Source organism: Melospiza georgiana, chromosome 2 (assembly GCF_028018845.1).
Source record: "Melospiza georgiana isolate bMelGeo1 chromosome 2, bMelGeo1.pri, whole genome shotgun sequence".
NCBI classification, from domain to species: Eukaryota; Metazoa; Chordata; class Aves; order Passeriformes; family Passerellidae; genus Melospiza; species Melospiza georgiana.
The window spans coordinates 7727967-7751655 of NC_080431.1; the positions used below are offsets into that span (position 1 = coordinate 7727967).

Genomic DNA, 23689 nt, shown 5'->3' on the forward strand with positions numbered 1-23689 from the left:
TAGATTTGTATTTTTTGTTAGATTTGGGGAGAAGGTTTGTCTGTTTAGTTGTGGGGTTTTTTTTTTTAACCTTTGCAATGTGTTCTGCAATATTTCTGTTCTTAAATATTTTAGTGAGCTCTTGAAGTGGTTGACTAAATAATGTATACTGTGCCGTGGTCACATAGAGCCTGGTGGAAATGTCACAGTATCAAAGTCAGTCTCTTGTTTTTTACCAGGATGCAGCTAATAGGAAACAGCAAAATGGGAACTGTTTCAGTGTAAAAGCACCACAAGGAGTTTAAGTGTTACTTTATTGTTTTGAATACTCTATGTGGATGTTGAGTAAGTTTTAAGTCAGTCATAGATTATTCTATGCTGGGAAAGGAGGCCTAAAATGTAAACTTTCAGGCCTGAAGGTTTCTAAGAGTAGATTAATAAAATAATTATCCACTCAAGGTCCCTTCTAGCCTAGGTAACTTTTCATGGTACTCTTTTTTTTTTTTTTTTTTTTCTGTTAGTATGAACTGCAGCAACTCTTGCTCTGCTCAGTAAACATTAAAGGGAAAATGTTCATCTGCCCGTAGGAACTGAATACTGTTGTCAGTGAGGCCACTGGTATTTTATTGAGTACTCCTTTGATAGAACATTACAAATAATTCAATGAAAGAATAATTTATTCCAGATAAATGGGTTTTTTGGGTTTTTTTCCTGTGTAACTAGAGTTCTACTAAATACCAGCATGTGGGCATAACTATCATATGATCTTCTGTTGAAAAAGAAAGTAACTAATAATAAGCAATGCTGTTTACTATGCCTGTGTCTGGTTGTTCTTCTATGTAAGAAGTCTTCTCAGCCATCCAGCCTGTCCTAATAGAGATGCAGAATTGGTGCTTCTTAAGAGAATTCTTTATTTCTTATTTGGTTTGGTGTTTTTTTCTGTAATTTATCTGGCTAAAGAGAGATCTGGGTTTGAGATATGAGAACTGAACAGTGCTATTTAGTATGGTTGGAATTTTTGTTGGAACAATTGGAATATTATCTCCTTTAAGAGCCTGGAACTGTTTTATCAGTGTTTATAAAATGGTGTGGTACAATAGCTCCCAACTTTTAAACATCAGTAGGAAATGAGAGAAGACAGAGCAACCCTTGATGGGAAGTGGGAATAGGAGAGAAACAACAGGAACTGTATCCCTGTACAGAGTATTGTGTCCCTGTGTGATTTAGGGCAAGCATTTTAAGGACTCAATCCTTTCCCATGTCTTGGATACGTTGGAGGCATCCTTGGTTTCCCCATGACTGTGTCGTCCCAGAGGAGATGCATTCTTTGATCCTTTAATACAGGGAATGTTAAATGTTTCTTCCCTTCTCCCCTAGGAGATGTGGAAGATCCAAGCTGCAAAACAAATATGGTGTTTATGCTGATTTTTTATCTTTCAAAACTTGGGAGGAGAAAATATCTGGTATTTTCAGAAAATTGGAGAAAAATACAGTTATTTTCACTTTACTGTCTTTACCGATTGCCCTCTCTACCATTGCCTCATGCTAGAGATTTCCTCTAGCCTATGTTTTATGCAGAAGTTAAAATATAATTGTTTGCTTGAACTGATTTGTTAGTCTTTTCTGACCCAATATGTCATTAAATACCAATGCTGGAAGATTAAAATATGTGAAGGTCTTCATATCATCTAACCCAGGTGTATCAGGAGTCTATTTGGAATTTCACTTTATTTTTGTATGGATTTCAAGACTATAGAAATGCTTGCAGTGAGGCTCATTCTCTCATCTTTCAGAGACAGTATAGTGTTTATTGTTTGGGTTTGGTAGTAAGAAGAAGATTTTAAGATGCTAAGAAGAATATTTGGTACTAAATTGAGTAAATACAGGGTTACTTAACACCCAAGAGCTTTACAAGTAGGGAAAATGAAGATCCATTGTTTGAAGTGTTTATTGTTTGAAGTAATGATAAATACCATATGCTATCTAGATCTGATTTACATTGATTCTATTTATAGCCTGCAGATTGTTGTACTGCCATCATTGTTCACAAAGGTAGTGAAGTAAAATTCAAAGCAGTTGCAACTCCTGGATGACTTTATTATCTGACTTCTGTAAATTGGTGTAACTGCACATATTTTGATAGAAGTACTTTAAGGTGGAACTGCTGGAATTTTGTCCCAATGTGTCCAGTCTCCAGCTCATCAGATTTAAATAGGATCTTTTTGTAGTGTTTTAGATGGTTTAAAGTCTTGTTTAGCATTATGCACCTAATTAGACTTCTTACCTTTGTTGTATAAAATAAACCACTTGTTTTAACTGCTTTTAAAATATTTAGTGTCATCATATTTAATTCAAAATGCAAAGAACTCCTAATAACATCTCTTGAAACTGCCTGCTCCATCTTTTAAATATGCCTTCAGTTCTGCTGAGGCTTATTCTTTCAGGGAGAATTGCTACTAAAGATGTCTAAAGAAAAGAGATGAAGAAAACTTTATTGACCTGTGCAGATCAACTTTAAAAGAATTCACAGCAGCCTGACTTCTTTGTGGTGTTAATGCATTTCTATCCTCATAAACAAGGGTGACATAAATTTTAATTATGGTAGTAGAAAGTTAATTTATTTGTTGGAATTGCGATCTTGAAATCCTGTACATAATAAAATTGTCCAGTGTGTGTAATATGCAGCAAATAGAAAACTTCAATTAATTCCTAGATAAAATTAGCATGCGTTGCACTTCAAGGATTTGTCTTTGTTTCTCTAATCAAAACTCCAGTTAATTTCAGCTTTGTTCTCTACCTCCCCCACATTAGTTCCATTGTCTTGATTTGCATCATTTGTGGCAGCTGGCTTCTTATCAATCTGTAGTTTAGACTTTTACATCAAACAGTAAATTAATTAGAGGAAAATAAATCCCAGTTATATTTCTTGATAACTGTAGAAGCCTCTAAGAATAGAAGTGAATGTTGCTGATTCTGGTCAGAGGTGAGCAGTGTAACATGGGGAAGGAGGCAGATGATGCTTCACATTCCGTGAACCGATAGTTATCTCTAGCAGCAAGTGTTGCTCACCCGTGCCTTTTCTTTCCTAGTCCCTCCTATTGTTTGTTATGAAGCTAAACTAGAAAGAACAGCAATTAAAAAAGCAGCATGTAGACGTGAGTTTTTTTATAGGATGCATGGCCTTAATGCATTGCAAGAAGCAGATGCATCCTAAATGCTACATTATTTTCCCTATACCACAGTTTAAAAACATAACCAAAACTGCTTGTATTCATTCTGTTACGTTTTATTACTATTTTTCTTCCTATAAAGAGAAAGCAAGTGACCCTTTTACAGTCAAGCGACTAGTAGAAAAGGCTCAGGAGCATATTCTCCAGAAGATGCTCATAAACACAGAATGTCAAAGAACATGCAGACTTTAAACCTCAGCTTGTGTTTTTGGTAACAGAAAGTATCTTAGTGTTTTGTCAAATTGCTGCACTGTACTAAGTTCCCTTTTTTTCTCAATAGCCATTAGTAATAGTTAGGAAATTAAGACTGCTTTTAGTATTTGCTGCACTTATATTGTTTCTTTTAAAAAGCCAAGACAGCAGAACAGCATTGGAACCACATTCGTAACTGTGGTGGGGAAATAGGCAAAGCAAGTGGAGGTGAGAGAGTCATTACACATTATAAACCTGAAGGAAGTCTGCTCTATTTACAGTGAAATAATCTATGGAAATGATGGGCTAGTTCAGTCTAATTTATTTGCTATCTCCTATTGCTTATTTCTCCCATTGTTTCTTTCTTGAACAAATAGGTATGATTTTCTTGCCCATCAATTCGAGATATGTGTCATCTCTGTCTTTCTGATAGTTTTTGCTGTCTTTAGCTGAGCTATCTCATGTAGTTCATCTTTTCAATAGTGTGCAGATCACGAAGGAAGGTAATACCTTGTCTAGCTCTTCAGAGAATATTGAATTTGGTTAGATACTGTGTCTGTTTTGCAGCAATATCTTTCCTCATTTTCCAAACCTTATTGTTAGCACAGTTTAAGAGCTCAGTCCAGCATTATTCCAAGGTCATTTTGTAAGTCCTGCTGTGATTCTGATTCTTTTGTATTTGTCTCCATTTTTGAGCTGAATATGAAATTTAGTGGTTTAGCTTTTGAATAGGAAATTTAATTTACAACTTGTCAGTTCGTTTACAAAGCAGATACCACTCTGAAGGACTCTCCTAAATATATATGAGGCTTTTCTCTTTTGTCCTCTGTTCATTTCTTTGTTCCCATGAAGCACAGAATTACAGAAATCATTTCACAAATTGAAGTTCACAGTTGTCTCTGCTGCCTGCGAGGCAGTGCAGGCTGGATGGGGCAGCAGATGGGTGCTGGATGCACATGCAGGGTATCCAGCCAGGAATCTCTTGCCTTCCCTTGGCATCCCTGCCCTCTGTCAGCCACAAAGCTCCAGTTCATTGACAAAACTTGAGTAATAGTCTGTGGAAATGTGAGGATCCTTTTATTATTCTTTTTTGTTGTTGCTTGTTTTAGTGGAAAAGCTCTTAAATTTCAGTTCTTTCCATACATATTTCTAGGTATATGATTTTGTCTCTGTTTTATAGTGAGTGGGTGTTATGTAATCTCTGAAATGTTTGCTGTGATTTCACTGTTGTGGGCTTTGAAGTGAGTGTTTAACTTGTAAGGTACTTGAAACCCTTTAATCCTGTGTCAAACGAATAGTCCAAAATGTCAGAGAGTCTGCAGGACCATAGGTTATATCATGAGTTAGAATTATTAAGTGCATTTGGAGTTGTCTCAATCTGTAATAATGACAATATGTAAATCAAGAACACTTTGGATACATCAAAGTCACTCAAAATACTAAGTCCCAAATGAGGTCTTGCTTTGAGATTTGCGTTGGAGATGCTACATAAGAGATGCTAAACTTTTTCTTGCCTAAATGTTAACCTGTTTCCTTCTTTTTGAATGTGATCCAAGTTTGAATAAACCTATTCTTTGTCTTCAAGAGAAGTCTGGTCAGTAGTTTTTTGGGCTAGATAATTTGGGTGAGACTGGCAGACTTGTGAAGCTACTGCTATAAAAAACCAAATTGAGATAGAATGGCACACGCACAGAAAAATTTTTGGGAAGTTTTAAAGCACAATAACATGGAGTTCATAATTCATCACTTTGTACTTCCCCTGGAGTCCATGGGTATTTTGCTCTTGTAGTTTTAATGGCCAAGCAACCCTGCTAATAAAAATGCAATTTCTGAGAGACCTATTAAAAAAATTAGAGACATAATTATGAAATGACTGCTTTATGTATGGAAGTGGATTCTTTGGAGTTTAAAATTTGTAGAAAGGAAACACACATTAATATATTTTGCTTTTGCAGGCTTAGTGTATTCTTAGCATGTTATTTCACAGATCCTTAATATTTTTGAATGCAGGTAATGAATTTGGACATCCAGAATGGCTTGACTTCCCCAGAATAGGGAATAATGAGAGCTACCACTATGCCAGAAGACAGTTTAATCTTACTGAGGATGATCTTCTTCGCTATAAATTCCTAAATGCCTTTGATAGAGATATGAATAAATTGGAGGAAAGATTTGGCTGGCTTGCATCTCCCCAGGTAAGCTGTGTGTACAAAATGATAAGTTTTAGTCACCAGTTGGGTACATGTGTAGAGTAACAAGGCTTTCAAATTTGCATGCTGAAATTTCAAACAGTGCTTTGTTATGCACTGTGTAATGCCTCACCATATATTTCAAGTTGTCAAAATATGGCACTGAAATACCTTCCACAGATAATAGAAACCTGAAACAGTCTTATTTTAGCTTCATAACAAGGTCTTTTCCTATTATTTTCCCTGTTTTTATTCAGTAACTGTGGATTGCATAAAGCAGACTATAAAATAGTCTGTAATCCAATCCAAGGATTGCTTTGCAAAAGTATAAGTTGTTCTGACATTACACTTTATAAAAATAATTACTCCATTTCTGAGGAAAAACTTTCAGCAAAGTCTGGTATAAGTTATAGTCTCCTAGTCATCAACCTGCTGCTTCTGCATTTGCATTTTTTACACTTGTATCACACTGTAATTTTTATGAAAGATCAATTTTTATAATTTCGCAGTGTTTAATTATTTTATTCTAGCCCACTTTAAAGAATAATACACTTTTAAGATTTTTTTTAATTGATGCCTAGTTATTTATTAATGGCTTTAGCAAATAAAGTATGCACAGCCATTTATTGTGGCTTATCAAAGCTGTTGCTCACAGAGATTGCTAAAAAAACACACAAAAAAACGTATTGAGTGCTTCAATTTCTGAATTAATATTACTATATGTGATGCAGATCCCCATAACAAATAGGCTACCAAAAGGAATCCATTTTTTACTAAAGAAAAGTGTGATGAAAAGACCATATTACCAATTTTGAGCAAGTATTTTTCAAGTGCTCTATGCTGAACAGGCTTCTACCTCTGTAATTTTATGTTGCCTTGTGAAAAGTAAGCTACAGCTTAGTAATCAAAAATTTTATATTAAATTTCATAGATAAACAATTTCAGTTTGCACATTTTAATGCCTTTAGTTCTGTTCCCTGAGTATTTACCTGTATTACTTGAAATGAGGTACAGAAGCAGTGGGGTTTTTCTTGTTGTTTTTTTTTTTTTTCATTCATTAGAAATTAAATCTTTTTAAAGTGTTGATTTTTTTCTTTTCCCCCTAGGCCTATGTGAGTGAAAAGCATGAATCCAATAAGGTCATAGCATTTGAGAGAGCAGGTCTTATTTTTATTTTCAACTTCCATCCATACCAAAGTTATGTGGACTACAGAGTGGGTATTGAAACTCCAGGAAAATATCCTTTTCTTTACTGTTCTGTTTGTGAGGAAAAGTTTTAGAAATTGAAAGCTGATTTTATGTCTTTTTTTCCTAATATGAATCCAACCTGTAGTTGAAAGGCAAGAAATCACTAATTTGTCACCAATATAGCATTGCTTTAATTCCTTGTGTACACCAAGAAAATAATCTATAAATTAGTCTTCTTCAGGAGAGATAATTTTGTAGAAAGCAAAAGTAAAAAATGCAGTTTAAAGACTTTTGAAGCTGTTTTTTGAAATTCTCTTGAGGAATGAGAAAGTAAGGAACTCTTACTTCTTAAAAACACAGCAGAAAGCCACCACAGTGGGATAATGCTGCATGGAGTCACACAGGAATGTGCATTAGTGCAAACCTTCATCAGGCAGTTTGTAATTGTACATTTGTACTTTAAAACTTGAGTGGACTGAGAATGTGCTCTGAGATCAGCTGAGCAGTAAATGACAGCTCAAGTAATTGACTGATTTTGCATTTGTGTCCAAATTCTTAGAGGCTCCAAAAATTAATGCTGATTTTCTGGGGGAGTTTTAGTTGCCCAAATTCAGTTTCTTTCAAGTCCTTTGACAAACTCAGCCTAGTCTGTGACTCTTGCTGTGTCAGGTTAAAGCTCTGCAGTTCCAGTTTTTGCCTTTTCCTTATTTATCAGCCATTCAGGGTAATTCCATGTTTTGGTTGCTTTAGTTCAATCATGGAATTTCCTGTCCTGAGGATCCCAGAGCTGTGCACAGTACTCTGTGGCAGGGGGAGCTCACCAGAGAAGAGTAAGGAGCTATTTAATATCTCGAGGAATTTCCTTACCTATTTTCTTTAAATACTTCGGGGTGTTTTAATGTTGGCTAAGGTTTCTCCCTAACTCTTCTTCTGCAATTAGAACCATGAATTTTATGTATAGTTTTTTAATGGATGCTTTTAACCTAAGACTTCAGTAAATGATGTCCTATTATTAGGACATATGGTAACATTATATTAAATCTTCAGAACAATTTCTCCACTTGAAAAGGAGTTATTTATGATCCTTTTGAAATTTAGATGTGCAGAGGAAGTACCTAAAAGCAAAAATTTGTTGTTAGTCTGTTTGTTTCTTTTAATAAATTAATGGATTTTCAGTTTGATATCCTTTGCTGTTAAAAGCCAGAAGAGACAAACTGCAATAATGTATTGATCAAATTGCTTTAATTAAACATTTTTCTGAATTATATTGGGAATTGTGGGAAATGGGATGATCCTTTCAATACTTAGGTTTAAGTTTGTTTTGTGCATTGAACTAGATGAATGACTGCACCTAACACATGTCATTGAATGTGCCTTTATAAAATGGATGGCTTTGGTCTGTCCATCTATTGTAGTGATATATCTCTCTAAGCTGGTTTTTACACAGCTTCTCAGATATGTTACCAGCTATGTTGAAAGGTACAGAGTTTACTGCCTGGCCTGCATTTTTGTAGGCATTCCTCTGTTCTCAACTCACTGAAAATGTCATTCTTCTTTCAACTCTTCTGTATGTAGGCTGTTGGCATAACAACCCCAGTTCTTTTATATGAGAAGGTGTAGTCAGCAAACATTACAATTCTGCTGGTCCCACCTGCTTTTGGAAAGTCTTTCTGTGGGCATTCAGCTAGTCCATGTCTGTATGAGAAGTCACAGTTTGTGGTCAGTTTTTCCTTCCTCCTTATGCTTCAGTCTTCTCTCTTGACTTATTTTCCTTGCTCTGTTCTACAATTTGTTCTTGTAAGATACTGTACTTTGGTGTGAGGTATTCAAGGAATGGGTCCTTAATTTTATATGTGAGCATGAGAGTCTGTGAATGTTGAGCAGTATAAATTGCTGCTGACTTATCTGTATTTTGGTATTTCATGTTGTCATATACTGCTCAAGCAGAAAAAAGATGTCATGGGAAAGAGTGCTTTCTTTGTTTCACATATTGCTGTTTTTGCATAGCAGGTATCAAAGCATTATAGTCCCAGAGTGGTTGAAGAGCAGAGTGTCATGAATTTAGGGTTCATAAGGACATTCAGGTACTCATCTTTGTGCCCTGGTGACCAGTGACAGGACCTGAGGGGAGGGTATGAAGCTGTGTCAGGTTTAGGTTAGATACTAGGAAAGGTTCTTTACCCAGTGGGTGGTTGGGCACTGGAACAGCCTCCCCAAGGCAGTGATCACAGCACCAAATGTGACAGAGATCAGGAGCATTTGGACAGTGCTTTCAGGCACATGTCATTCTTGGGGCTGTCCTGTGCTGGACTTGGATCCTAGTGGCTCTCTTCCAACTCAGGATGTTCTGTGATTTGAAGCGAGAATCATCCATAAGCAAATAGCTAGATTTAACTTGAGGAATCACAAATATTGTCATCAAATGCTGCAAAAATACACTTTTTTGTAAAAATCTCCACATTAATTCAAGCTCTCTGACATTTACAACGTGCATCTAGAGCTTCTAATGAGCAAGTAAGGTCATTTAAATGAGTCGCTGGCATGTGATTGCTGAAGGCAAAGATGCCCCTTTGAAGTGTGGTTGTGTAACTGTCCCTGCCTGGTAGAATCCTGGCAGACTGAGACAAAGGACTTAATTTAGGATCAGTCAAATGCTGAATTCCATCAAGGTGGTTGATACTTAAGGTTAATAGGTGTGAATAAGAAATACGGCATACTAATGTGGGAATGCCTCTTTGATCTGCATGGGAGAAGAAGGAGGTTTGCAGCACTGTGAGTCTGTGTAAATATCAGAGTGGCATATCCTATTGCCCAATTTCTGAGTCATTATGTGAAGGAAAAAGAAAAACATTTCTGTACTTATACTGGAATTTTACTTCATAAATTATGCTCTTTCAGAAGCCTTTTCATGAGAAAAGAAGCTTGAACTAACAAATTATTTCTGCCTAATTTGCTTCCGTCTGGAGGTAGATGAACAATCAACATCTAGGTCGGCTGTCTCTAGTTTTCTGATTGGAGGTAAAACTTTGAATGTTAATGGACAAACCATTCATAAGTTTCCAATTTTATGTTTTTACTACTGCCTAGGCTTTTCTGTAGGATAGTGCTTGGATTCCAAGGCCAGTCTGCAGTGAAAATTCAATATGGAAACCTTCTTTCCTCTATTCAAAAGGAGCATGGCTGAAAGGATGGAAAACAAATAGGAAAGGGGCTTAAAGATTTCAGAAAGAACTCCTTTCTTTTCCTTCCTTAAGATTCCACACTTGATTTTGTTAAATAATTTTTCCCCTGTGTTGGAAGTCTCATTAAGCTATATGTGTGTGTATATCTCCCTCTCTTTTAACAAGGTTTGTTATCTTGGCTCCAAAGTAAATCTGCATTTTATGTTTATAATCACCAACCAGCATGAATTGACATATCTGTAAATTTGCATGTGGTTTAAACAAAAATCATATTTGGCAGAAGTTAAAAGGGACAGTGGTCCCCTCCCTCTCAGTACTTGTGCATGTGTTGAGTGCTTAAATGGCTTCGTTGGAATAGCCTGAGCTGAATTTTATCAGGCCAAGGTGTTTAACTTCATTAAAAAATTTAGCCACTCTCCATATACTTGTTGTCACTCATAGGTTGAATCCTTAGACTTCAAAATTAGCAATGTGTGGAGAGGAGCAAAAGTGGTACCCTTCATCCCGAATTTATGCTAGTTTTTTTAGTAAAATTCAAGAATTATGAAAAGGAAAATGGCCTCACCACTTAAGACTCTATCACCCCCACAAGCACCACTTGGTTTCTTTCATCAGCAGTAAGTGTTGGAACAAAGTAAAAATTTTTTCTATTTTATAATTTGCATTTACTTTGTAAAGTTTTAACTTTATTTTATCTTTTATTTTTTGCTAAATCTATTTGATTCCTTTTAAGTATCTAGAGGTATTCCAACTCATTGCTACACTTTGTTAAATAATTCACCCCATTTTAACAACTGCAGTCAGAATATTTGTCTCTTAAAAAGCCTTCTCTTACAATATATTCTTTCTTTTGTTCCTCTGTGCTATAATAATTCCAGCTCTTTTCCAGAAGACTCTCAGAGGAGTTGTGGGGTTTTCTTCTGTAAAATTACATGCTTTTCTGATTGACTCTTGATCAAATTCTGACAGACTGTAAAATGCTGTTAAATACCAATAGATTTTGATGGTCACAATTACATTACTTCCTAAATGCAATTCAAATGCATTGTTTTGTTTAGTGGTACATTTTTAGTCTAGTTCATCACCTGAAGTGCTGTGCAGATCTGCTGTAGTGTATAAACTTATCATTCATGGCAGATTGCTGAGGATACTGGGAGGTACTTGCTGTAAGAGGAGTCACTGTGCTAAATTAAATTTTCAGTTCAAAACTTCATATGAATTCTATATATTCTGCATGTTTTTCCACTCTATTCTTAGATTTTGGTATGATTTTTGGTTTTTGTTGAATATATCAGCATGCTTCCATTACTGCATAACTTCCACTACTAGTTCTTCTAGATCTTTTGCTTTGATTTATTTTCTGTTTAAGGGGTAATTGGCATAGTTCCTTAACAGTTGCCTTCAAGTATAAAATCCTTCTTGATTCTGATGCTGGAGAATATGGAGGGCATCAAAGGCTGGACCACAGAACAGAGTACTTCTCTGAGCATTATCCTCACAATTATCGACCTAATTCAATTATGGTGAGTAAATTGTTTGGGGGTTTGTTTGTTTTATTTTCATTTTACTTTCATCTATGTAAGTTTTGCAATTCTTTGGTCAAATATGGAGTTCCTTCTATTTGGGAAAAGGGATATTTTAAATTTATTTTCTGAAATTAACCTTTATCTAAATACAGTATAGATAACATTATGATTTGGTTATAACCAAGAGTATTAACTAATTTTTCTGTTTAAACCTTGTTCTTATATTTCTATGCGCTTTTGCAGTGTCTGGCGTGCTGTGTTCCTTGCCAACATGCACGGAAACATACTAACATGCTTTTGAGCTGCTCTCCTTAATATTATAATTTCCTTTATTTTCACTTTATTTCAGTCAAGAGACTGCATCTTCATGCTTGCTTTGTTTAAAGCTCTGCAGAAACTGAATCTTCCTTTTCTGTCTTAAAAAACATGTATTTAACCCTACAAACAAGAATTAGGGTCAATCCTAAGCCTGGGGAGGCTTTTTCCTCCCCAGTTTACAGAAAAACTTTGCAAAATGGAACAGGATTTCTCTTTTCACATCAAGAATTTCAAAGATTTCCATTCCTAGAGTGGTATGAATAATGGATAAAGAGTTTTCCACAAATCACCTGAGATGAACTGGGAGACATATCCTTGCATACAATTCCTGTTAGCTGAGGTGGTCACTAATAAAACTTTACCTTCCTAAATTGCTCTCGAAATCAGAATCACAAGTAGGAATTGTAAAATGTTATTTTCCCTATTCTTTATGTATGTATATATGTACATATTTCCCATTTTTTCTGTATGCATTCACATCTGTGTATATGCTCATAAGCACAAGAAAATAAGATTCAGAAAAGCTGGGAATTAAGAGTTCATTGAAAAAATTCTGAAATCACTTATATTGCTGATTAGATTGTTATACCCAGTGCGTTTCTGTGGGTGAAGGGTATGTTTCTCTATGCACAGGTATATTGGTATACATAAATACCTGCAGATAAATTACATTTGTAACCTTAAGGGCCTGCAAAAATGGAGCATATGCACTGATTTTTGTGGGCCACTCCCCTTCCATGGTTGAACAGAACATGAATTTCCAGTGTCACATCTTAACTTTTCTCATGAGATCTAAACTGCTGAAAATTATTTTCACTTCTAACCTCTATCTCTCTTTCTTTCACTGTATCCAGAGTATTGGCATTTCTTTCATTTGCATGATTTAAAATATTTTCTTTACATGAGAGAGTTTTTGTGCTTGGTGTAAAGGATCTTAGAAATGGGTTTGGAGTTTGTTTTTTTCTTTTTTAAGTATTTGCATGTGATAGTGCCTTCATAGTGTGGGTAAGTATTTGTGCTAATTTGAAATGAAAGGTCTGAGGTTTCATTTCTGAAGGTTATGTAGCAAATTATTGCTTCCAGAGTTCTTGCTTCGTGTGCCCAATTCAAGTACATTGCCTGGGTGATTGGAGAGCATCTTAATTATCTATCACTAACTTAACTTTTGCAAGCCAATTAACTGTGATTCGGAATGTGTATTTCACATTTAGTTCGTTAGATGGTGAGTGCAAGCCTTCCAAGCCAGAAACAAACGTGGCAGAACGTGAAGCTGTGGTTTGCTAGGAGTGTGTGCAAGATAAGGCATGTGGCAAACACTGCAGCAAATGCACTTTTGCACCAAAAGCTGTGGCATGGCAATGGCACTTGTAGGTCAGAGAGAAACCCATTAAACCCTTTCACTTGTGTCCTTCTGCCACCCAATTCACAGAGCAGCTCCAGCCAAGCCCCCAGAGGATGCCTCTTGCACCAAATAAAGGTAAAGTACCAGTGAAAGGACAGTGAGTAAAAGTGATTGAGGAAAAACATCTGGAAAACCTAAATTCAGCAAATAGGTCTTCATGTAAGAACTAACAAAAGCTACAGTAAATGCCTCCAGCTGCTATTTTGCAGTAAAACAAAGATGTTTTATTTCAAATAGCAATTTATATCCAGGTTATTGGGTAATTTGTCCAGCTTAAGAGTTTCTTTAGTCTTAATTGCAGTTTCTAAAATCCAACTCAGAAGTCTTCCCACCAAATAACGTATGATGCCACCTCAGTAAACTCTGAAAGTTCTTTTCCTGTTGTTTAATAATAATTCATAATCCATGAGACTTGAGTTTCTTGTTTCAAAAGTTCTAGTTTCTCCTCCACTACAAACTTTGAAAGAGTATTTTTTTAATGAGAGATGCACCTTCCTTAAGATGTGTGAGTAAACATTCTCAGTAAAACATGCCCAGAGGGTTGTGACAAAATGAAATCACATGCAATAATTCTGCTTCTCAAGTCAGGCTTTAATAGCACACAAATGTGGTACAAAAATAGAAGATTAAATGTGACATGATTCATTCTAAAAATCATCTAATAAAAGAAATATTCAAGGTGGCATATCAAAATGAGAAGAAGGGAGATATGAAATTCCTGGAGCAAAGAATCCTGGAAGAAGATGAAGCTTTGTAAGCACTGCTGAGCATTTCACTGTCCAATTTTCAGGCTTGTGTAGTAAAGCTCTTAGAGGGCCAGAATTCAAAATCATCAGACACACCTTGTGAACTTCATAGAAAATGCACAGAAATGCCCTTTGTAGTATGACTTATTTAAATAACTGTACTAATTTTTCCATTTCACTGCTTTTTCTATAATGGATTGTTAACAAATATATGAAATGTACGTAACATTCCATGTAATCAAACTTTCTAATAACAAGCTGTGAACCATTTTGTCACTGTAGGAATAGATTCTTTTTACCCCTTTAGCTTCATTTCTATTTACAACTCCACTCTGGTATTCTCATAGTAGTCTTTTTGGAGGTATGTTTATGTGTGCTTTTTTGATAAACCTTTGGTCTTGCTTATGTTTCATCATCTCTTGGCAAGATGTAACTTAAGAGCTGCACACACATTTCAACCCCTGTCAGATCTTGGTGCCACTTTTTGGATTAATTCATTTCCTGATACCTGGCTTGGCTTTTGTGGTTGGATGTGAAACTTAGATTTGGGGCAGGGGGAAGAAAAAGTGTAATTTTTTAATAGTGTATTACTCAGAATATCTTGTTGGCCTTTTCTAAGGTACCCAACTTGATTGAATTTTGCTGTAGGAAAGAACTAGCTATCAATAAGTGTCCTAGTAAATTTTTTGTACCGTGCCAAAAGGTTGCATTTTTATTGAAATGGAGGGGTTATACTTTTCTGCTTTGTGCACCAACAGAAACTGAGTCATAAAGAGGCTAAGTGGAATATTGCAGAGGATATTGTGTCATTGGAAAAGTAGTATATGATTTATTGTGAAATATAATTGCTTAACATATTTTGACTTTTATAGATTTACTTTTTCTGTAGTTCATTCCAATTAGCTAAAAAATAAATAGATTTCAGAGTATTCCTTTCCCCCTGTCCCCAGTGCCGCCTTTTCTGTTTCTCTATTTTTGGCATTCAATGATAAATCTTTTCACATTAAATTAAGGTGAAATTGTATAGTTTATTTTAAGAATATCCTTATTACAGCCTTGAGTTTTTAACCTTGACCTTCATGTATATTATTCAGTGTCAAAGTGCAACTTCCTGCTTCCTTAAGTCTGTGGACAAATTAAAATACTGCCATAGATGGAAATGATCTAAAAGCATTTAGTGACCTTAGCTTTGAAAATATTCATTCAAATAATTTTCATTATAAGGATTTATGTATTGAATTTTAAATGAGTGATGTAATCTTAACTGTTTTCTCCCCTGATATGCAGATAGACAGACTAAACGAAAGAATGTTTGTAGTTGGAAACTTAACTGTTCAAACTAGATGAATCAATCAGAATTTAATGCCACAAAGGTCTTTTTGTTTTTTAAATCTTGATGATTAAGACTTCTAAATTCATTTGTTCATCTTCATTGATTGTTTGACTTCTTAAAACCACCAGCAAATGTAATGTGAAGTTACTCTGTTATTAATTTTGTTTCATCCTATCTTTGTCTTCAGAGTAGTTGTTTTTCAGGGATTTTTGCTGTCTTAAAGTACTTTTTCTCAACCTGAAAAAAGAGTGCAGAAGGTAATAGAGAAGAAATTTTGAGACACACCTTTTGCAGTAAATGGACTTCTTTTGCATAAATGAAGCAAGACAATCTAAGACATTATTTTCTGCATATTCATGCTGTATATCTGTAAATTGAAAAACAAATTGGAAGGCAAAACTTCACATTATTTTAAGCACACCTACTTTGTCATGTGCAAAATCTACCAAAATGAAAACTAAAATGTGTGAGGTTTTGTATAATAACTTAGAGTCTGAAAGGAAGAGCTATCATCTATTTTATTCTTGGATGGTTAATTATATTCTCAGAATAGTGTCCATGTGTGAAAATTAGTGGCCATACAGAGACAGGAGATTGTCTAAAGTCCTCATTTTAATTAAAAGTTTTGGATGATGTTGGCACAGGCTCTTGTGACATTGCCTTCTGCATCTACCAGCTGCAATATGTGCTACTGAGTATTTTTCTGCAGTGCCTGATCTAGCTCTGAGTTCTAGTAATTCTCCCATCTGTTGCAAAATGACCTTGAAATTATTTTTAGGGCTTGGTGTTTTCCAATCCTGAAAGTCAGAGGAAGAGCAGTTCATTGCAGTTCCAGCCAATTTTGGTTGTGCTTGCACCTGGTACTGAATTAGTCTGACAGATCTGAAAGTAGCAGTTGTCATAGTAGACCCTCTTGCTTGTGGGTTTTTAGATATATTTGGAGATTGCTGTGTATTTTAGTCCTCTTCTGAAATATATAAGGTGATATTTCTGCCTATAGCTGCTGCTGTTCACAGGTGCTTCCTACATGTGGTAATCCTGTACTCTTAATTCTTTAAATTTCTTATTTTCCTAGAAATGTTCTGGATATTCAAAGAAAAAAAAAATGAAGTATAAGGAGTAAGAATTTGGCTGAAAACATCTTACAATCCTGCCCAGTAGTAGTACCAGTTGTTTTTGACCTGTTTGTGAGATAGCCAGCATGAATAGACTATGATCTTGATAGATAGTTGGTGGGCAAGAGGTTGATGATTAAAAATAATTAATTTTTTTTTGTCTCTTTACTAGTTATACTGTTTCAGTGCCAGAAGCCTTGATCTGTGTAGGACTTGCCCAGTTTCAGACAGTGTAGCTGCCTCCTATGGACATGCAGAATAAAAAGGTCAAAAGTGCCAACAAAATCCCATTTTGTATTTGCTTTATGAACAAGATTCCCCACCATGCTCTCTGCTAGCACATCATCTGGTGAAGTAACAGCAGTTACTCCATTCCTGCCAAACTGAGAATAAAACGACTTTCGGTGATATTTTATGAAATGTTTGAAAGTTAACTTTTTCAAAAACTGCCTTGCAGCTGAGTCATGCTGTCTCAAACAGATTGGATGCTTTCCAATCCCCATGTGGCACTCCCCTGTCAGAAAAGGCCTCATGAGCCTTCCTGTGTGTGTTTTTTAGGTGTCGTCTTGGCTTCCTAAAATAGTGGGGTTGGTGTGAACCTTAGAGGGCTCGAGGTTGTAAGTTAATAATTGGTACAGAGAGCAGGGGGACAATTCACTGAGATCCTGGTGACCCTCTCTGATCTCAGAGCTCACTGCTTCCAGCAGGGACTTTGGGTCTCCTGAGGCCCTTCCCAACATGGATGAGTCTGGAGGGGAGGAAGTGCCTGGAAAGGATGTTCAGGATGAGCAGAAAGCTTGGAACATAAGAGAGACTCTGAGGGTGATTTGATTCATGTGGGTATGCTATGAATGAATTCTCTTTAGTGTTCTGTTCTTTGGGTTTTCACTTCTGCCCATGTTCATCAAGTGAGCCTTGGGAAATGGTGAAGGAGACATGAATGGGATAAAAATTGTGATCAGAAAAAGCAGGTTAAAAGAGCAGAGATCAGTAGAACTGAAGCTGGTAATTGAAAGTATATAATTCAGCAGCAGTATATGAAAGAATAAACTTTTGAGACACTCTTCCTAGGAAATGGAAAAAGGAAAAAATTACATATCTCTTATAGTGTTTTTTGCTGAAGAATACCTAGGTTTCCTGTAATGGTTTTCATCAGGAAGCCTCTATGTATTTTTATACACTTGTCTATTTATAGATAGATATATATATCTCAGGCTGTATACTATATATATAAAATGAAGAATAGAGAAAGGTGATTCTGCAAATCTGCTGGTAAAGAAAAACAGCAAAAAGGCAAGTACCTTGACAAAGGGAAGACTGAAAACTGCGATGGATAATATGGACAATACCAGGAGTATTCAGTGCCGTTTTGTTTTGTTTTTTTTTTACTCAGACTCCAAGGGCAAAGTCTTCTTTCAGACACTTTTGTGTGATGGTGCACTACTGAAAATAAAGTAGCAGAGCAGTAGGCTAAATAGGCTATGTATAAGTGGGGTACACGCAGAGGCTTGGATTATTTCAGTGATGTGATTGCAAGGCTGGTGATTATTATCTGAAAAAAATGATAGTGGTCAGGGGAAATTTCTGACAGCTGAAGCAAGGCTGAAAAGGAAGGCTGAGAGGTCTGTAGGGCAATTGCTGCAGAAGAAAAGAACCACCTCCTCTTGCAATCTGTGCCCAGGCAAGTGGGTTACATGAGATGGGTCAGTCAGAAAGCCAGCCTGGATTTAGCAAAGTCAAAGCATGCATGGTCAGCCTGATTGCTTTCTTGATGAAATGACTCAAGCTGTGTGCCAAGGTTGCTCCAGTGAGTTCAGTAAGACTTTCAGCCTTGTCTCCTGCAGCATTCCTGCCTAGGAGCTACAGGGAAAATAAAGTTGTTACGTGGGTTAAAAACTGTCTTGGCCACTGCTGTTTGAACAATCAGAGGTTCTGTGTGCATCTCTTGACTGGAATCAAGGAGAAAGTCTTGGGAATTGTGATGGAGCTGATCCTGTTTGGAGTCTGGAGCAGTGACCAGCATGTTGGGACAGAGCACAGTTGTAAATGACACTGAATTAGAGTGAATCATTGATCAACTGAATGGTCAAGGTCCAATCCAGACACATCTAGAGCTAAGGATTATCCATACATTTTTACATTTGATTATCATTACATTTATATATTTCAAAGTGTCTGGATTCAAACATACAATGAAATGCTTGCATTTCAGCTTATCCTGTCAGCAATGGATTCCTGACTTTTTTAATAGTGTTACTTAATGGCAGATTGAAGCATATGTTTGGAGCATGGTTGACTTTGTGCACTGGCTTGAAACAGTCAGTACGCTCAGGGAAAAAATATAGAAAAATAAATTTTAGTGAAGGGGGATATGTTGCTACAAGAATGGTAATTCAAGTGAGAGGTGCTGAAAGTAAAGGAATAATACTGGAGTGAAAAGGGTGAGGAATTTTTTTTTATTTAGGCTGTCAGAAGGTGGAGTGGAGGTGAGAGATCTGGGCTGAAAACCCTGCTGGGATCCTGGGCAGATAATCTTCCAGTTTTCACTTTATCTCAGGAAAAACAGTGATCTTTCCAACCTCACTGGTCACATTGTTCTTCCTCAGTCCCTCACACAATCTTCTGAGTTCTGTCTATTGAAACAATTAATAAAGCCAGAGCACATAGACTATAGTATTTCTGGGAATATTGTTGGGCTGGGGGAAAGGAATAATAATAATGCTTATATACCTATAATACTTATGTATTTGTAACGAGTAGTATCTAATAGTTGTGTTGTATTTATCCTTTTAAAAAGTTGTACACTAGTGGAATGAAAAATGAATAATCTTATTTGTAATTAATCATGTGCTTAATCAATAATTGGTGTTTTTGCATTGTTCATGCCTTAATTATTGCTTTTTGTAGCAAATAGCCTTAGAGGTGGTTACATGACCAATAAAATAAGATTAGGAGATAGAGCCATATGTGGCTTTTTCTGTGATTTAGCAAGAAGCCCACCAAGATAAAAAACTCTAAAATATGTGTTTAATTTCCCTAAGTAAGGAAAAAACAAGTGACTAAAGTAATTAGCTGGCAGATACAGCTCTTCATGGCAAATGGAAAACATCTGTCATTAGTTTAAATATAATTATCTGTGCAAGTTCGGAAATTCTGCTTAAACCAGTTTTAAAATTCTACTTGTCAATTAAGTGATTGGAGTTGGATGACCCACACTGCTCTCAGATTCTCTGCTGATGTAAATTGACTTTAAAGGAATTGGGATAATTTACTCCTCCTAGGATCTGACACATTATTGACCACAATATAATTGAGAATTGTTGTGTCCTGCATTAACTTTAATTTTTTATTTCCCCATAACTGAAATAACATTTTACAAATTCTTTCATAGAAAACTTATTTCTGTTTCTTCCTTCTCCCTTCTTACTTCATCATCCAAACCCAGAGTGCTGAATTTCTCAGTACACAACTTCAGAATCTCTCCTTTATCTGTATGTTTTGAGGTAGTTGACTTCATTAAGTATTTCCTCTCCTGCACCAGTTTATAGAAGCTATTTATCACTGAAACCTTAGGGGAAATCATTATGTTCACTGCCTTTCAAGAAGCATTGGACACTGCTCTGTCTGATTCAATGAAGATCAGCTCTTTTCCTTTTTTTTCTCCTTTTCCTAAAGCTCTTTGCTTTATTGCTTTATTCTGTTCTGAAAACAATGAAAGCCTTTCGTGCCATCAGGCTCTCGTTAGCAGATAACGCAGTTGAAATTGCAGAATATTAGACATTCCACAGGGATGAAGGATAGTCTAAAAGAGGACATTGTCAGAATGAAACCAATAATCTTCAATCTTGTGTTACCTTTTATAATTGCATTTTTATTGACTTGTTCAGAAAACACATTCATAGACCTGACAATTGATGGAGTACCGTGTATCAAGGTAATTGGTAGATACCACATATCAGTCTTGTTTTCTGATTGTGACTCTGCTCAGCTTGGAAGGAATGTCATGTAAAATACATTGCCACGAGTTCTTTTGTGATCTATGAGAAGTCTTTTGATTATATGTGTTTGGATATTTTTGTGGTATTCATGGGAAAAAAAAGGGAAGCAAAGTTCAATCATTTAAATGGTTAATTTTGATTCTGTCCATTTTTGAGAGGGAGTTTTATTGCTCAGCCACTGACATTCCATAGGTGCCAAGAGTGTGAAGAATGTGCTCCTGTGTCATATTGCTGATATTTACCTGTATGAAATGACATCACAGGCCTTGGGACAACTTTCATTCACAGCAAAAGAGTTGCCTAACTTTGTCATTTATCACTGGCCCATCTGGTGACCTGGATGTTCTCAGGTTTTTGAAACTGGTCATTGTAAGTCATGTGAGGCCCTCTCCTGGTAGTCACCTAAAATAGATCGCTATAAGCTGTTTAAAGAAAAATAGAAAAGAGATTGTAATCAGTCTGCCTTTAAAATTTTTATCTTGTGTAATTCCAATGATAGGGACTAAGCAGTCGATAATCATTCTTTAAATATTATATTTATACCCACAACAGTGCCCAAATGACAGATTTTTAACAGTTAAAATATGGGGGTTTTTTTCCATATACTGTTTTTTAGAAGTTGTGTCCTGTTAATTTTCTGGGTTTTTCAGCTGTTCTTGTTCTTGTCATGTTTTTCCTAGGTGTACATTCCAAGCAGAGTTGCTCTTGTGCTTCACAACGTGGACATCCCAAAGTGAAGTTCTCTGTGACCACCACAGAAGAAGCAAGTCACAAAGAAGTGCTGATACACTGTACTAGTACTAAGTATAACAAAACTTGCTCTAAGGAGGCTTTCTGAGGCTGAGTATAGTAATAGTAGGTGTTTAAAATGTAAGATTAATATTCACATATAAGTGCAGAGCTCTTGACTTGCTAGGCCCTCTTTTGAGGAAGCTTTACAAAGAGGCAGAAAGGAAAATGTTGGGTTTGTAGTTCTAGTAGTACGAAATTACACTTAAGGTGTTGCAAAGCAGCAGGTATTCTCAATTAAATTGTTGTTTACAGAATTTTATCAGGAATGGTAAGAGTGGTCCTGCTCCAAAGTTTGTAATTTCTTATAATCCTCATTTTGATAGTGAATTCAGATATTCATTATGTATTAATGCTTCTTACTAAAAGTAAGTAGTTTGCTTAAATGAAGCAGAAGTTTTTTGCTAAAAGGCAGCCTTAATGGTTTGTGGGACCTAATTTGAGGCTCCTCTTCTTCAATGAAGTCTAACATGGAATTAGAAATGCTTATCCAAATGGATAAGAAGGTTCTCTGAGAGTCTTGTACTTTGCCATGTTTTACTTAATTACAAATGCACAAAAATGCTGGGCAGCAAAATGAGCAGGCCGATTGAGTGGGGGCCTGCTGATGCTTTTGTGTGTGCTGGTTGTCTGCTCCCACCCAAATCACTGAGTCTGAGCATCTCACTTGCTAGAGATGGACTAAAATCACGCAACTGTTTTATTTAGATCACTAAAATGTTCAGTGAGAAGCATGTTTTGTTCTTAATGCAACAATACCACACTGGAAGAGGTACTTAAAGTGTAGTTCTTCCCACTGCATATATTTCACTAGCATCAGGACCTTGCAATACTGATTTCACTACTTGCAGAAGCTGCCTTTCAGCTTGGAACATGATGATGTTCTTGCACTTTTATAACTTTTGAAACATTGCTTCTCGTGAAGAAGCAGTCTCAAAATTCAGTGATCAAACTAAGGTGGTTCTTTTTGATTAAAATTAAGGTAGTTAATTATTCGAGTGCTGCTAAGATAATTCAAGCGAGTTTATTCAATAAGCTACAACTTTTTTGTAAAGAGTAAGATTTTGTATATTTGAAAATGTATTGCAGATTATTCTGGAAAATTAATACCAAATTAACGAGACATGCTTTATTTTGTTCCATTTATTTAAAAACATATTTGAATTGGTTCTGAAATGAATGTCTTTTGTACCAATCTGAATTTTCTAACTTTTAAAGTAGCCAAAGAGGAAGATGTCCGTGACCATTTCCAAGTCATAATTTTACCCAGTTTCCTTTGTGAACCATTGTGTAAACTACTGAATAGTTGGTGCCAACACTGACAATCTATTCACAGTTCTTGGAATGCTTACTTGTGGCTTACTTCTTAAGCAAAACAAGGGATGGAATAATGCAGCATGATGGAAAACAGTCTTTTGCAGAGTTCACACTGAAAGGGCTTTGTGAACATCCCCAGTCTGATAAGTTCTGTGTGGCAGAGAATGTTATATTGCAGTTGAGTACCACAGGATCATGCTTCATTTTCCTCTACACCTGTTTGATCATTGTTTGGTTGTGGGCTAATAAAAGCAGTCCTGTTACGCTATGACTTTAAATAAAATATACTGAGCTGTTTTAGCAACTGGAACTGATTATCTTTTTTTTTTTCCCCAGATTGTTTTTCTTCTAATACAGAGCAACTTCTAAAACATGTTATATTTACAATGTATTGCTCTAATATGTTTTATAGGGTGGTTTGTTTCTTTTTTTTTTTTTAATTTTATTTTTCTGGCACAATTCCAGGTTTCAAAATGTAATGGCAAGTGTCTGTGTCAAACCTTTCTTCAAGAGAAGGAATAAATGTATGATGTGAAGTATAAACTGTAAAATCACATGCAAAATAAACTCTGAGGAGGAGAAAACAAATGCATATATGGTTTCATTCCTTGCATTGTAAAATGATTTTACAGCAGTCTTAAGACTGAAAGACAGATTAGATTTTTGCTCCCTCCTAAAATCAGGGACTTGTCTTGGTCAGAAGCATTCATAATGAGATAGGTAGAGTATTTGACCTATGCATATTTTCTTTAACATAATTGTAGATTAATAAAAATGAATGAAAAAAATGGTAAGGTGAACATGTGAACACAGAAAGCAGAATAATTAGAGCTTTTTGGAGCCCACCTCTGCATTTTAATGGTGAGGGTGCTACTGCCTGTCTTGCAAGACTGGGGAATTTTCCCTTTCAATGCCCATGGAAAGCCAATTTCTTCCTCCTGGTCTTTGAATATTGATGGATTATGAAGAGAAATTAATATTTCACTTTTCTTCTAGTGACACTCTGCAGCCAAGGCCCCTCCTTAGAGTCATGTACTGAGGTTGTCACCGTGTCTGGTTGAAGCCTGGGACATTCTGAGAAGCAGATGAGCTCCAGAGGTTTTTTGCTTGGCCACACCTCAAATCAGCTCTCCACAGATACTCAGACACAGTGAAGGATAAGCCCTTTAAAGATGACCTCTTAGT

At 36.0% G+C, this 23689-nt stretch overlaps 1 protein-coding gene across 1 annotated transcript in view; it reads left to right on the forward strand.

The window, feature by feature from the left end:
- GBE1 (1,4-alpha-glucan branching enzyme 1) overlaps positions 1-23092 on the forward strand; it is a 136062-nt gene extending 112970 nt beyond the window's left edge. The window contains exons 13-16 of the mRNA XM_058044906.1: positions 5412-5596; positions 6697-6825; positions 11364-11483; positions 21079-23092. Coding sequence (XP_057900889.1) covers positions 5412-5596; positions 6697-6825; positions 11364-11483; positions 21079-21135 — 491 coding nt within the window. The 3' untranslated portion in view covers positions 21136-23092. The remainder of the gene's footprint in view (positions 1-5411; positions 5597-6696; positions 6826-11363; positions 11484-21078) is intronic.
- Positions 23093-23689: the final 597 nt, after the last annotated feature.